Below are 15707 nucleotides of genomic sequence, written 5' to 3' on the forward strand. Positions count from 1 at the left end.
CTAATAGTAAGCACTTATACCAAGAGAATGTAAGAGTTCTTGTAGCTCCATGGGGCTACTGACCCTTATTTATCAGATTTTTTGACAATATATTGAATGTAGTGTTTACTGAGAAGCCAGTATAACTTAATGCCTATTTATTCACTATTTGGACTCCTTGTTTGTTAATTGCTTGTACATATTGATTGCTTATCTTTCAGCTAAACCTTTTTTAGTTTCTAAATTGATTTGTAGTTTATAGATCCTGGGTCAGTTATCAGTTCTATATGTTTAAATATAGTCCTCAAGCCAGTGATTTTACTCATAGCATGTTTTAATAAAAAGAAACATCTGTGTTCTATGAAGGTAAATTTATTTATGTTTTCTTTTATGATTTATACTTTTAGTTTCTTGTTTAATTTTTTCATAATTTGGTTTTAAAATTCAGCATCTTTAGGCTTTTTATAATCTTGATATCTGCAGTCATATTAATAGCTCCTTCTTTCTTAAAGATTTTATCATTACTTTCTTTCTTCTGACTTAATCAGTGTTGCCACATATTTGTATACTGTATCACAGTATACAGTGACTATGCTTGGGATTCACTGTATGAAGAGCACATAGTGATGTCCATTGCTAGCACTTTGTCAAGAGACACAATTACTGTGGTAGCCAGAGCAAGAGATCAAAGGCAGACTTTTTTTTTCATTATTTGAAAGGAAAAAGCATAATTTTTGCTCAGACATATGGTTGGCCTGGAGACTACATGATTAGTTTCTCTTAGGCCCTTGGGTGTGTTCTCCCTAACTGTTGTAGACAGTTCCATGTGGTTGGGATAAATCCAACCAAACACAGTTTTATGGGAGGATGGAAATTATTTCAAGCTCACAGATCCAGGGGAAGTTCCATGTTTGGCAGAAAAATCTGGCTCCATTCATAAATCCAAGCAGAGAGAGAGAAAAACTACCATTAGTTAGCAAACACCAAAAAACAGCAAGTAGCAGGTATCCCACCAGAGGTCAGACTTCTCTGCATACATTTGGGCTAGAATTCAGATCTTTCCCAAATCCTACTTTGGTCTGGACCCCAGGATCCACCCCAGTGATACCTCCTCTAGCCAGTCAGCTTGAGAGACACAAGTTACAAGCTTTAAAAAAACACATGAATCGATGAGGAACATACATTCAAACTACCACAACTGTGTTTTTGGAAGACCCTAGAAACATGAACTAAAATGACTATACAACACTTTTTACTTATGTTTCCTTTCCCATTCTCTGAGGTAAGTCAAATGTTCTCAAACCACATGCATTCATATAATTGTAAAATGTATATTATCAATTTTGATCAGAACAAATAAAAAATATTTCACTGGGGGAACAGGGCTCTTTTCTTACTTGTGTGTCTCCATGTTTTATTGAGGTATTTTAATCATTAAAATATAATTTCCATTATCTTTTCTGTTGCTGTATTTATTTACTTGCAAGCAGAAAGAGAATGGGCACACCAGGACATCTAGCCACTGAAAATAAACTCCAGATGAATGTGCCACTTTGGGCATCTGGCTTTAAGTGGGTACTAGGGAAGTAAACTCAGGTAATTAGGTTTTACAGGCAAGCACCTTAACCACTGAGCCATGTCTCCAGCCCTGCTATTTTTGCTATTAGACTAGTTCTTTTTAGTCTCCTACATGTCTTTTCTTCTTAGTTATAGTCCAGTGTGCTTTTGGACTTTGGTCTCTAAAGATATATAAAGTATTTCTTCTGGAAATTAGCAGGAAAATATTGAATAAATTTTATATTTATTAAGTTTTCTACAACAGTGACTTTACATTTCAAACTCTTGTTTAATTTATGTAATAACCTATACACATGCTGTCAAAACCATTGTTATGCATGTCCAATCTCCATAAAGAGGAGCTTTAAGACATTTTCACTTCTGTTTTCCTCATAGGTGCTTGTGATTCTTTGACATTGTTCTTACATATTGTTGCATGAAAGTACCTTTGTAAAGTGTGATTATTTTGCAATACAGACTATGAAAATTATCAGTATTAAATTTCATTTTTTAAAAGTCATGTTCTTCTGTTTGAATATCAGCATGAGTATGCAGGTGTTCATTTTCCTGACAAACAGTATTAGTGGTCTTTGCTGGGTGATTATGGGAATTTATTTAGGCACTGGTTCCATTATAATGCTGTCACTCAAATGGATGCTAAAAGTATACAGTAATGTCTTTACTTTCACCTCAGCACACATTGGGAGTAGAAGGGAAGAAAGAGCAATGCCCTCAGATTTCACCTATGCGTGATATTAAATTGTATCCATGATCTTGTGACTTTTGCAGCAAAAACTCAATGTGTTGTGGTTACTTGCATTTATAGGGAGCAAGTTTCAAATGATGGATGTGAGGGTGATCTGGCTGTGACATCTGTCACCCCATTGATAGCCAGGGTTGATTTGGCTGATCTGGCCGGCGAGGTGGGTGTCCCCTTCCTCCCTCACTGCTCCATGTGCATCCCTCTGGAAGCTGTGGGCTTGGTTGAAGAGGATGACCTTCCCCGAATAGAATAGGACCAGTCCTCTGTCAAGGGTATACAAGTAGCTGTACTCCCCTGCTAGAACCTCCAAACAAGCTCTCAAATGAAACAGGATGCTTTGTTAGACATACACTTAGTTTTAAGTTCAGTGCTCCTTGGGGGGAAAAAATCTTTAGAGTTGGAATGAATATTTCACTTACCAATCTGGCCCAGTTTGAACATGGGCACAGAGCCAAACTGACAGAATTATGAAATGATAAAAATGGCAATGTGTCTTTTTTTTTTCTCTCTCCTACCTGTTACACCAAAGTACCTAGCTTTGTTTAGCTTTTGAGTAGTAAATGCAATATTTGGATGACAACATTTCAGCTTATACCTCAAGGTAGTTTGTGTTTATCACCATGTATCTCAAATCCAAACTCTAAAAATTATTCATTGATTCCTTTCCTATATTTTTTTAATATCAAATCCCTTATTAATTCCCAAAGTAGCTCTTTCTTTTAACCTTGCTACATACCTCATGGAAACAATACCAAAGAGAGTTCTCCCATTTATGTTCACTAGCTCTCTCTTGATAAAGCAGTATAACAACACCTTCTAGTACAAGTGAGTCTCATAGAAGCCTACTACACTTCTCTTCAAATTCTTTACCTCTCCTTATATGTCCTTCCTATATATAGGTCAATAATGGGTAGTCGGCTCCTTCTTTGTGAGACCTTTCATGTCTAGCTTCCATCCCACTTCTCTGACCTATTAACAGAAAAACTTCTTCAGGGATTGTCCTTATCCCAATTCTTTCTCCAACCTCCCCACATCTTGCAACAAATACCTTGCCCAAACCTACATCTTTGTCTCTTGCAATTGCTTAGCAGTATTTGTAATGAATGTATCCTGAGGCCACTCCACCACTTGTCTTTTTGCTTACCTCATAGATACTCCTTGGTCCTCATTGCTGCCCCTGCTCTCTTGCATTTCTTTAAACATTGTCTGTATTGCAACTCTCTTGTATCTGAGTTCTCTATATCTAGGATCTAATCCATGCTTCAAAAACCAACTTTTGATGAATCACAGATTCATATGGTTAATGTACACCTCTCTCTCTTGCTCTCTAAACACATTCAAATACCAGCTTGAGTACATATATCACAGTACTAGAATGTTCTCCAGGAGACTGAACACTCTAGGGCATAGGTTCCTGTGGAGCAGTTCCTTACAACTATACCAAGGGTCTTAAGGGACCATTAAGATGAGCTAAAACTGCTTCTCTGCCAACTTGTTTGTTTGCAAGATTAAATAAAGAAATAAGAGACAGAGAGAGTGCCAAAGGTGATGTTTTAAACTCGAGAAATATTTAACTGATGACTCATCCGTTGCTCATACTCATCAGGTGCCTAATTTGAATGCTGCATTTGACAACTCATGGCTTTCCAGGACTGTCTACCACAGAAGGAACACAATTAAAATATGCTCACTTTGTGAATGTTATCTTGCTCCCTTAGTTTCTAGGTAAACCATACCTGTTCCCACTAGTTGATTGAAATAAGTGACCCTACTAAGAATAAGGAAGTCACTAGGATGACTGAGACAGTGAATCTTCAGGGCTCCCATTTATTTTGATTCCTGCTAATGAAGTTTCAGAAGGTCCTTGACGGTTGATGCAATCTGGGAAGAGTTTTCTGTCAATACAAACTCCCTGTGTTTCTCCTTTGTTCTTTTTTTTTGTCTGTTTATTTTGGATTCCAGTAAGATCAAGTGACTGATTGTATAATGTCTATCAGGAAACCTGGTGAAGGAGAAAAGGAGATTTCATTTTTCTCTGTGGCTCCAGGTGATTAATATTCTTGTACTAAGAGCTATTTCTGTTATAAGAATCTGAGAAGTTATATTTTTCCTATTTTACCTTTGCTGCTTTTAATGGTCTATTGGTCATGTCTTTATTTTTCAGTTCCCATGGTCTATATACTTGGTATGCATGATCTATGTATCAAGATGTGTTTCTGTCCAATTATTTTCCTATACTGCACAGTGAATGTTATGTTTTGTTCTGGACTTAATACTGAAAGGCAGACAAGTCATAGACCCATACCCTACCAGGGCCCCATTTTTCTTATGTGTAAAACAAAATAATTTGGTTAAGAATTTTCTTAGGTTCTTGCTAGCTCTAGTATTCTCTCTCTCTCTCTCTTTTATTAAGTAGTTTTGTGCTCAGTGAATACAGTCAATTTGGTACCATTTTAGGCTCATCCATGTCCTACTCCCTCCCCCTGACCCCTCCTTGTTGAGGTTTATGGGTCATGCATTCTGGAGTTAGCCCATAGTTATGGGTAGGATAAATGTCTCTGTATATCATGACCCAACATGTGGCTCTGACATTCTTTCCACCCTGTCTTGCACAAAAATTTCCCTGAGCCACGTTAGGTTCATTTTTGGTCTGCTTCAGTGATGAGGTGTTGGGGGCCTCTGGGTCTCTGGAAGTCTGATTTGGTAGGAGTTGATTTTTCAGTGTTGATCTCTTTCACCCTTGTGCTGGTACCCAGTTCACCAAGGAAACAGCCCCACCTTGCTTGTTTTGAATCATTGCATATGACAATCTTTAAATGTAAACTAACATGGATGCAACCATTATTCCAGATACTTATAGAAATCATATGCTGTTCCATCCTGAATGCTGAAGTCCATTGATTAAGTTATCCTGCGATTACTACAACTGAACTAAGAAATTAACTAGATGCATTGCTATAATCAACAAATATAAAGTAAACACAATTAAAATGTTCTAGAGTCATGAATTAGTACAAGAATCTTATGCCTCAGGCATTGCTACAGTGTAAAAAATTGAGAAGTTTGAAAAACTAATTGGGGCTTACGTCTGTCACTTTGACTTCCTGACTTAGATTTTCTTAGTTTTGCAATGAAAAGCTGAATTAGATCATAGCATCTCAACTTGGCAGCACACGAAGAAACCTTATAAAAATAAAACTTAGTCTGGGTTCAAAAAGGCCATTGAAATAAGTTCTTCTGATGCTGTCAATATTTTGAAATGTGCCCCAGGTGATTCTAATTTTTCCAGTCTTGTTAGTCACTGGATTATGTACTGTGGTAGATTGAGTGTATGGCTCCATAGGCTCAGGTGTTTTACTAAAATTGAGTTTGCAAATTCAACCCCTAGCAGGCAGACTCCTGCTACAAGGAATTCCAGCCCAAAGGTGTCGAGAACAGTGTGAGTTCTGGGGTCCTGTTTGCTGCTGGTGTGTGCTTGCTGAGTTTTGGTGTTTGCTAGCTGGTGGTGGTTTCTCTCTCTGTTTGTATTTATGAATGAGAGCCAGCTTTTTAGGTCATTGATGGAACGTTCCCCGGATCTGTAAGCTTATATTAAATTCCTTCCTTCCATAAACACTGTCTGGTTGGATATTCATTCCAGCATTGTGAAGCTGTCTACTACATACACTCTCTAATATTCATCTTAGTTCTGATTTTCTGTGTCATATCAGAAAAGTTAGCAACCTTTTTCTTTTAATGTTTTAGCTTTACAAGTTTATGTGAACACATCTTAGTTATTTAACTCAATTTTTGCAGAGCAAGGCAACTATAGATGACATGTAAGCATATGATGTGTTTGAACATGACCTGTGGTTAACTTCTGGTCTAAGGGATAAACTTTTGGATTGATAGAACCACCAGCAAGTTATTGTTTCCCTCTGACAATGTTACCTATGTAAATCTCTACAAAGTGGGGCTGGGAGGTTGACTCAGTAGAAAAGTTCTTGTTGCACATGTGTGAAGAGAGCTGAATTATGATCACTGGCACCCACATAAAAGCAAATCAGGAATAAAAGTGGTCTGTAATCCAAGCATTTGGGAGGTAGAAATGGGGAGTTACTCTGGACAAGCTGACTAGGTAGACTAGCAAATCACTGAGCTCTAGGGTTAAATGAAAGACTGTCTCAGTAAATCTGGTGGAGAACAACTAAGGACGACACAAGGGCACACCAGATGATCTCCACAAGCACACATACACACGCATGTGCACCTACACTCATGTGTACTCTTCACAAAAACATGCATACATGTACATATTGCATCACACCTCATACACACATACAAAAAATAAAAGATATGTGAAGGATGATAGCAACAGACAGAAGTCTTTGGGAAAGTTATAGGATTAAAAAGTTTCTGGGCTGGAGAGATGGCTTAGTGGTTAAGTGCTTGCCTGTGAAGCCTATGGACCCTGGTTCAAGGCTCGAGTCCCCAGGGCCATGTTAGCCAGATGCACAAGGGGGCGCATGCGTCTGGGGTTCGTTTGCAGTGGTTGAAAGCCCTGGCACGCCCATTCTCTCTCTCTGTGTCTCTCTCCCTCTCTCTGTCACTCTCAAATAAATAAATAAATAAAAATGAACAAAAAATATTTTTAAAAAAAGTTTCTGGGGCTGGGGAGATGGCTCAGTAATTTAATGTGCTTTCTTGCAAAGCCTCCTGGCCTAGATTTCATTTCCCAGCTACCCACTTAAATCTAGAAAGGCATTCATTTGCAGTAGCAAAAGACCCTTGCATGCCCCCCACTCATTTATGTGCCAAAAATTACATAAAAATTTAGATGAAAAAAATTAAATGATTAAAGAAAAAAATATATTAAAATAATAACAAACTTGATATTTTGATTTATTGCTTTAGATGCTTATCATTGTGATCACCACAGAACAATTTTAGTGGAATCCACATAGACTCAGTTGCATTCACCAACACACTGGCTAATGTCCATCCATGTGTTTCTTTAAGAAATAACAGAAAGATGTCAGACCTATCACATACAAGGTTATATTGTCTTGGCCTACTTACTACTACTATGTTTGCTAATGCTCTCAACTATTAAAAATTGTCACAGAAAAAAGACAAAAAAAATAAACAAAAAAAAAGCAACAAAAATTGTCACAGATATCTTTGAAAGCATTTGTCTTTGTGTATGGCTTTTTAGATATTTTCTAGGTTTCTCTTATTTTGGATCACTATATCTGTCACTTCTAATAGTCAGAAAGGGTGATCCTGACTAGTCATATCAATTGCCACAGAGTAGAGTATATAAGCCAGTTGTGTAGGGAGTAAACTAGAATTTACTCAAAGGTTCAATTTTTTTAGTCTATAAGTAAGTCAGTTATGATGTTAATTTATACTCACATGGGACTTGCCTGACTTTTTATATGTTCTATGAGCATAACTAATAGAAGCTGAAAGATAGCTCAAAGTTTTAAGAATATAGTTTGAACAGGGAGTGGTTTTTTTTATTAGTTATGTACACAGTGTATATAGTCATGTTGGTACCATCGTGAGCCTCCTCCCTGTCCCCCCTCTTTGCAGGGCTTCTCCTTCTTGGGAAATATGAGTTGTGCATTGTGAAGTTAGCCATCAGTTATGGATAAGAGGCAATGACTCTGTGCATAATGATCCAGCGTGTGGCTCTAACGTTCTTTTTGTCCTCTCTTCTGCAAATTTCCCTGAGCCTTGTTGGGTTCATTTTAGGCCTGCTTCAGTGATGAGGTTTTGGGAGCCCCTGTGTCTCTAGATATCTGGTTTGGTAGGAGTTGAGTGTTCTCTGTGTCTATCTCCTTCAACCTTGTGCTGGTACCAGATTCACCAAGGGAGTAGCACTCTTGCTTATTTTCCCAAGTACTCTTAGTTTCAGCTGGGGCCCTTTTGAGGTGTGATAAGCTGGTTCTCTCCTTAGATCTGTGTCCATCTGAAAAAGAGAACCAAATTCTCCAATGGAGAGTCAAGTTAGCTACAGCTAAATGGGATATTCTTTGTTTTTTTTTAGAGAGAATCTAATAGGTGTAGGCCCTCTTGTAGCCCATGATTGGTGGGAGCTTGCTAATGGAGAGCAGGCTCCTTTTTGGATATGGTTCTGACTTGACTTCCAGCTCCAGCTATGGGTTCCGTTCCACTGGGCAGATCAGTTAGCTAAATCAAGAGCATTTGGTTTCTTGTAACCTTCATAAGTAATGGTGAGATGGAGCTGTGGAACTATCTTTTAATTATGTCTGTCATTCAGTAGAATTTGTTAGTGAGGGCTGGAGAGATGGCTTATTGGTTAAGCGCTTGCCTGTCAAGCCTAAGGACCCGATTCGAGGCTCATTTCCCCAGGACCCACATTAGCCAGATGCACAAGGGGTGCATGCGTTTGGAGTTCCTTTGCAGTGCCTAGAGGCCCTGGTGTGCCCATTATCTATCTATCTCTTTCTCTCTCTGTCTGTCACTCTCATATAAATAAATAAAAAACAAAAAAATTGTTAGTGATACTTTATTAGATTAATAGCTATAGATCTCCTTATAAAATTAATGACATGCGATGTTAAGATTGACTCATCCTCAAGATATTCAGGGGAATTTGGGGATTATAATAAAATTAAATAATGTAGTAAGATTGGAAAGTTGATTCTCATGTAAAAGTCACTTCATTTTCACTACATTTGAATTTTATAGACTTGTATAGAATCTATGCAAATTACGGTGAGTTCTATTCTTCAGAAGTAAGGAGTAGGTTGAGGTTGAATGTGTCAGTACCTGGTTCTCATTTTGTCTTTTGCCTTTAAGGTCAAAGAAAAGTGCTACCCTCTGACCTAGCAGTAGCTACAATGAGGCTTTCCCCATCAGGCTGACTTAACTAACCAAGCACAGTACCCCACATTCTTCCTCTGATGACTCCTCTCTTCAGAGGAAGCAGCAGATTGAGATTGAAGACTATTTCAGTCTGCAGTCACTTTGATACTTGACAACTCTGAAGCTCTATCCAGCACAATCCATGCAGCCAACAGTGACATAGCATATGAAACTATACAGTAGACATTTTACAACAGGATTAAGTGGGGTTTAAAAGCTCAATGAAAACAAAGTAGAAGAAGCTTAAAATGGTTTGCTATGTTGTAATTTCTGTGCAATCCAAATTGCAACATATATTTTTAGGCCTTGATGACATGTGCTGACATCCTCATAGTACTGTCTTTCTCACTGCAGAGACTGGGGGAAAATAGTGGCTTTATTTATTATTTTCAAAGATTTATTAAGTGATTACCGAGGGCTAAGCCATATATGGAGAGGAAATCTATGAACCAAGTCTATCTTAATGGCCCAATCAATTTACGGGAGCATGCATGAGGGATTAGCTACAGAAGCATGGATGACCTCAAAACAGTTGCATCACCCCAATGTCCCAATTTGTAGATGAAGACCTCATGGAATCTGCATCATAGAATCTTACTTTCAGCTAATCTTCCACTTTTATATACTCTACCACCTCCTAAGATCATTTGTAGCTTGTGGGGAGGGAAGGAAAGAGTAATACTGACTGGAGTACCAGATGAAGATTTGGATACCCTTCCCCTTTCCACCATCTCTCTATTAGATAGTACCACTTGTTCCATTACTGTCACCACAAACCTAGCTAGTTATCATTGCATTTTTCTTGCTGTCATGATTACAAGTCCAAGATCATAATATCTCTGCCGCACATGGTGACGTGTTGATCGTGTTATACCCAGAGACAAAGGCCATAATACATTAAAGATACATATATTCAATCACATTTTGCTCAGAAATAGAAATTGATATTGTGGTAATTTAAATTAAAAGTGTAAATTCTTGGGCTGCAGGGATATCTTAGTGGTTAAGGCATTTGCCTACAAAACCATAGGACCTAGGTTCAATTCCCCAGGGCCCATGTTAGCCAGATGCACAAGAGTATGCATTCATCTGGAGTTTGCAGTGGCTGGAGGCTTTGGTGCACCCATTCTCTCTCTTTCTCACTCTTGCTCTCTCCCTCTTTCTCTGTCAAATAAATCAATAAATTTTTAAACAGTATAAACTCTTAACTTCTGATCTATGCCAATGGCTTATATTTGAAGGTTATTATGGAGTTATTTAAATTGGCTGAGAATCAGGAATGCACTTACCACCCAGCTGACATGTAGAATTATAGTAGTTTGTTAAAGAAGTTCAAGAGAAAGGTAGAACTTTTAGCAATAGATTTGAGGTCTGGTGCTTTTTATTATACCAGTCATACAGCCCTGTACAGAACTATTCATAGTAGAAACAGTATTTCTCTTTGACATCATCTATCCCCTTGAGAATATGTTGGTTATTTATGCCTACATTACATAAATGAAAATTAATTGGTCACAAAAAACCCCAGATATCTACAGTGATCATTTATATGTCTTAGTTGATTATTTAGTTAAGCTTTTAATTATGTCCAATTATTTCTTTTTAGTTTCCTGAAAAACCTGACAGATAATCCAATGATGAGTAGTCACATCACAACTTGCAAGTTATTTTTTAGGAAACATCAAACAAATTATAACACTATTTGCACTTCTGAAACAAACAAAAATAAAATACTGTTGTTTTCATTTCAGATGCGCTCAGTGAGCAGAGTATTTAAATTTATTGACTTGCCAAAAGAAGCATTTAAATCAACTGAGTCAGAAGTAAGCTCAGTGGATGATAAGAAGCTGACAGAAGTTGTTGTCATTGGGGACCAAGACCAAATGACGGAAGTCATTGTCAAGAACAAATATGCACAAAAAAGTGATATCTGGCCCTCACGTGGGCAAATTATTGTTAAGGATGTTACAACCAGATACACAGATGATGGGAGGCCAATATTGGAAAAAATATCATTCACAATAAGTGCTGGTCAAAGGGTAAGAGTTCAGCATTGTTTACTTTGTTGGATTAGTGCTTACTTGATGTCCTGGCAGTCTGGTGGAATGTGCTAGTAAAACCCATCTATAACACTGTTATAGATGTGGACTAAATTGCACATATATATTTTAAGGTGTGTCCATATGAAATCATCAAATTTTTATGAAATTTATTTTATAGAATATTGAATATACATTATAGGCATATTTTAAATGTGACAGTACTAGCCCAGTATCTAATTATCGATTTACTAAGTATAGAAAAAAATTAAACAAATACAAATAACATGTTTTAAACTTTTCATTTAAAAATGATCTGAAAGACAACTTTTTTATTTTCTACTTAAAATTTTTTATTTATTTATTGTTTTTTTGAGGTAGAGTCTTACTCTAGTCCAGGTAGACCTGGAAATTCACTGTGTAGTCTCAGGGTGTCCTTGAACTCATGGTGACCTCCCACCTCTGCCTCCTGAATGCTGAGATTAAAGGCATGTACCACCATGCCTGGCTTAATAGCTTTTTTTTTTTTTTTCAGAGAAAGAGAGAGAGAGACAGAGAAAGATAGAAGTGATGTGCCAGGGCCTCAGCCACTGTAATTAAACTCCAGATATTTGTGCCATCTAGTGGGCATGTGCAACCTTGCACTTGCCTCACCTTTGTGCATCTAGCTTACACTAGATCTGGAGAGTTGACCATGGGTCTTTAGGCTTTGCAGGCAAGTGCCTTAACCACTAAGCCATCTCTCCAGCCTAATGAGATCTATTTTATTGTTTATTCTATCATTATATTCTTCAGTTGTCTGATTGATTGTCAATCAAATGGAAGTTTATTTTCTAGCCTCTACAGATTATTTAAATTTAATTAAATTAATTTAAATTAATTAATTTTTGCCAATTATTTACTAAGTTGAAGTTATGAAAATTGTGTAGTCAAGTTATATTAATTGCTAGGTATAAATAACAGAACTCTGCTGAAAACAAATTATATAGATTTTTGGAGTTGATTCTCAGAGAAGGGAAGAGTTGTTTGCTGCATACAACATGTTCTATAAACATAGGTTCACATTATTTTCAAAGCTCTTATTCTAGGCCCCTGTACACACACACACATACACACACACACACATGCATCAAATAATATAGATAAGAAATATGTAAATAACTTTCTTGTTATGGATAAAGGAAGCTGAGTCTTAAAATATTGAGTTCAGGGGTTAATTTCTAGTAGAAGCTCTTAAAAAGAAATTGGTTAGATATAGTTAGTAAATATGTTAGGCTACTATTAATAACTTTGATATAGAAACAGGTGATTATTGCATATTTTCATTATACTTGATTGATATATTAATGACTTGGGCAAAATTCTGATAAGTCAAAACTATAGAATGAGCAAAAGTCCCTATGTACTATGAAATATTTTAAAATAGATCAATAGAAATTTAAATTTTTATCTTAGGATAAATAAATTAAATTATCACATCAATTAATCATTATATTTTATGCATCAAGAACAGGATTTGTTTTATTTTTTTCTTTTCCTCAGTAAAACTAATTTTATAAGCAAATCCCTGTGACTCCTGAGCCATATCCACAGCCCCTAAGACCAGTTTTAGATGACATGAATAAAAAAAATTAGATTGTGTTTTCCCTTAGTATTAGCATTAGTATTAGTATTTCCCTCAGCATTAGCTTTTGCATAGCAATATTTACTGATATCTTGGTTATATTATAACCTGATGAAAATCTTAATTTTATGTTTGCTTCACTATAGACTATAAGGGGATGTTAGCTATACCTTGAAACTATGCAGTTTATGATCTGCCTTATGTTCCTTGCATTGGATTAAGCATCATTAATTACTCTTTATTTTCACATCAGTGGATGCAGTAGGTGGCTGAGAGTGTCTTTTCCCCAGTCCCAGTGATGGGTGCCAAAAGTACAGTCATTACTAGAAATAATGGCATGCACAGGTAAATGTAGAAAGCCCTGGCAAAATGTGTGCTTTAGCATAAGTATATCATTGTTCATCCTGAATTAGTTTATGTGGGCCTTGAAATTTAAGTGGGTTTCTTAAGTGGGTAAATAACATGTAGTTGGGTCTGTTGGGTGGTCACTATGTCAATCTCTGTATTTTGGTTGATGTACTTATCCCATTGCCAGTTAAGGGGCTGATTGGCATAGTTGTATGATCAGTTATATCTATCATACATTATACTTTTTTTTTGTTTGTTACCCTTCTTGTTCCTATTTTATCTTCAACCCATTTTGTTTACAATATTTTATGATTCCCTATTTTCTTTTTTGTTAGATTAGTAACCATCTTTTTTAATGGTTTGGCTAGAATTCACAGTATACATTTAAAATGAATCTAGGCCTATTTTCAAATGATATTATATCATTTAATGCATAGTACTAGTACCTTACCCTAACATAATTGTCTCAGCTCCCTGTCCTGTGTTTGGTATTCTGTCAATATTTTATTTATATAACACATGTAAACAATTGCATATTGCTTAAACAAATGCATATTGCATAGATTATTTTGAGGAAACTTTTCTGTTTGACCATTTAGAATAAGAAAAATTAAAAGTTCTCATTTACCCTCACTTAATTTTTTTCTATATTACTTGTTATTTATGCAGGGCTACTTTTTGTATTCTATGTATATTATAAATTTCTTTTTCCTTCTCTCTGAAGACTTTAACATATCTTTCATTACAAGTCTACTGATAATGCATTGACTCCATTTTAACTTTGTAAATTTTTTATTTCACAAAGGACCCAATTCTGGCTTTGTTAAGTATTTGACTTTTACTCTATTTCTGGACTATATGACTTATGAGGAAAGGTTACACACATTTCTTGGCTTTGTTTCTTTTTTATGTAATGTGTTTTATTCAAGATTTTTTTTTCTCTTTCTGTTACTCACATTGTATACAAGTTTTTTTTTTTTTGTAGTTGTGTGGGAGTTCTTAGATATTTGGCATTTTCTCTTTAATTTTCACTGTTGGGTGTTGGTGGTCTCTGCTGTTGCAAGTTCAAGCTCAGAAAGTGTTTCCTCAGCCATGGTCCAATGAGATCATCAAAGCCACTCTTCATTTCCTTTAATTTGTTTATCTGAGAGAGCAAGTTAGAGAGAAAGAGACAAAGAGAGAGAGAGAAAGAGAATGGACATACCATGTCCTCTAGCCACTGCAAACAAACTTCAGATGCAGGCACATCTGGCTTTATGTGGGTACTGGGGAATTGAACCCAGGTCCTGAGGCTTTGAAGGCAAATGCCTTAACCACAAAGCCATCTCTCCAGTCTCCATTCTTTATTTTTGTCACACTATTTTTGCTGCATTATATCTAGAATTTCTTTTGATCCTGTCTTAGAATTTCTACTTTTATGTTTACTTTAGTCACCTATTTCTGCATGTTACCTGCTTTTTTCCATTAAAACCTTATCATATTAATCACAATTATTTTAAATTCCAAATCTGGGACTGGAGAAAATGATTAGTGGTTAAGGTGCTTGCTTGCAAAGCCTAAAGACCTTGGTTCAATTCCCCAGTACCCATGTAAACACAGGGTGGCACATGTATCTGGAGTTTGTTTGCGGTGGCTATAGGCCCTGGCATACCCATTCTTTCTCTCTATATCTGCCTTTCTCTTCTCTCTCTCAAATAAATAAATTAACTAATTAATCCATTCCCAGTCTATTAATCACAGTGTACTCATCACGTCTGATGCATGTTTTGTTCTGAGTTCCTATTTGCTTATTGACTGACTGTTGCCATTTGATATGCTTTCTAATTTTTTTTTTTATAGTGGGCATGTTGTGCTTCATGAAAGGAACTGTAATAAATAGGCCTTTAAGGGCTATAGGGATGGCTTAGTCATTAAGGCACGTGCCTGCAAAGTCAAAGGACCTAGCAATGCTCCAGGACCCATGTTAGCCAGATACACAAGGTGCTTCTGGAGTTCATTTGCAGTGGCTCTCTCAGGTTCTCCCTCTCTCTCTCAAATAAATAAAATGAATATTTTTTTTTAAAAAGAAAAGATCTTTAGTGATGTAGTGGTATGGTGTTGAGTGGTAACATTCTATAGTTCTCCTTGTTTTAGTCCTTCAGCAAACCTATGCCATTAAGCTGTCAGTTTCACAAATTCTAATAGCACGTTCACTCTGTTAGATCAAAAAGAATAATTAATTATAATTGTCATCCCTTATGCAAGTTAGGCTCTAGCAAACACTAAAACAACAAATCTCAAATAAAGCATTGTAAAATAGTATCACTTAAATTTAGGCCTTAAAGAGAAGAGAATGTTCAGGAGTATTTCAAAATGGTTCTATTCCCTCTCTTCTTGGCTAAGGCAAAGAGAATTTTTATAACCTTCACTGTGAGAACATGATAGAGCTCATGGAGGTAAAATTCCTAAGTGTTTAGAACCCTCTGATGACTGGGCCTCTGTAACTGACTTTTTCTGTCTTGTCTATTCTCATTCCTGTCACTTT

The 15707-nt window shown here is 36.4% G+C and overlaps 1 protein-coding gene across 1 annotated transcript in view; it reads left to right on the top strand.

Annotated features, from left to right (window-relative positions):
* Cftr (CF transmembrane conductance regulator) overlaps positions 1 to 15707 on the top strand; it is a 133921-nt gene that overhangs the window by 96843 nt on the left and 21371 nt on the right. The window contains exon 22 of the mRNA XM_045160653.1: positions 10924 to 11211. Within this exon, the coding sequence (XP_045016588.1) occupies positions 10924 to 11211 (288 nt within the window). The remainder of the gene's footprint in view (positions 1 to 10923; positions 11212 to 15707) is intronic.

The sequence above is a fragment of the Jaculus jaculus genome, chromosome 10 (genome assembly GCF_020740685.1).
Source record: "Jaculus jaculus isolate mJacJac1 chromosome 10, mJacJac1.mat.Y.cur, whole genome shotgun sequence".
Taxonomy (NCBI): Eukaryota; Metazoa; Chordata; class Mammalia; order Rodentia; family Dipodidae; genus Jaculus; species Jaculus jaculus.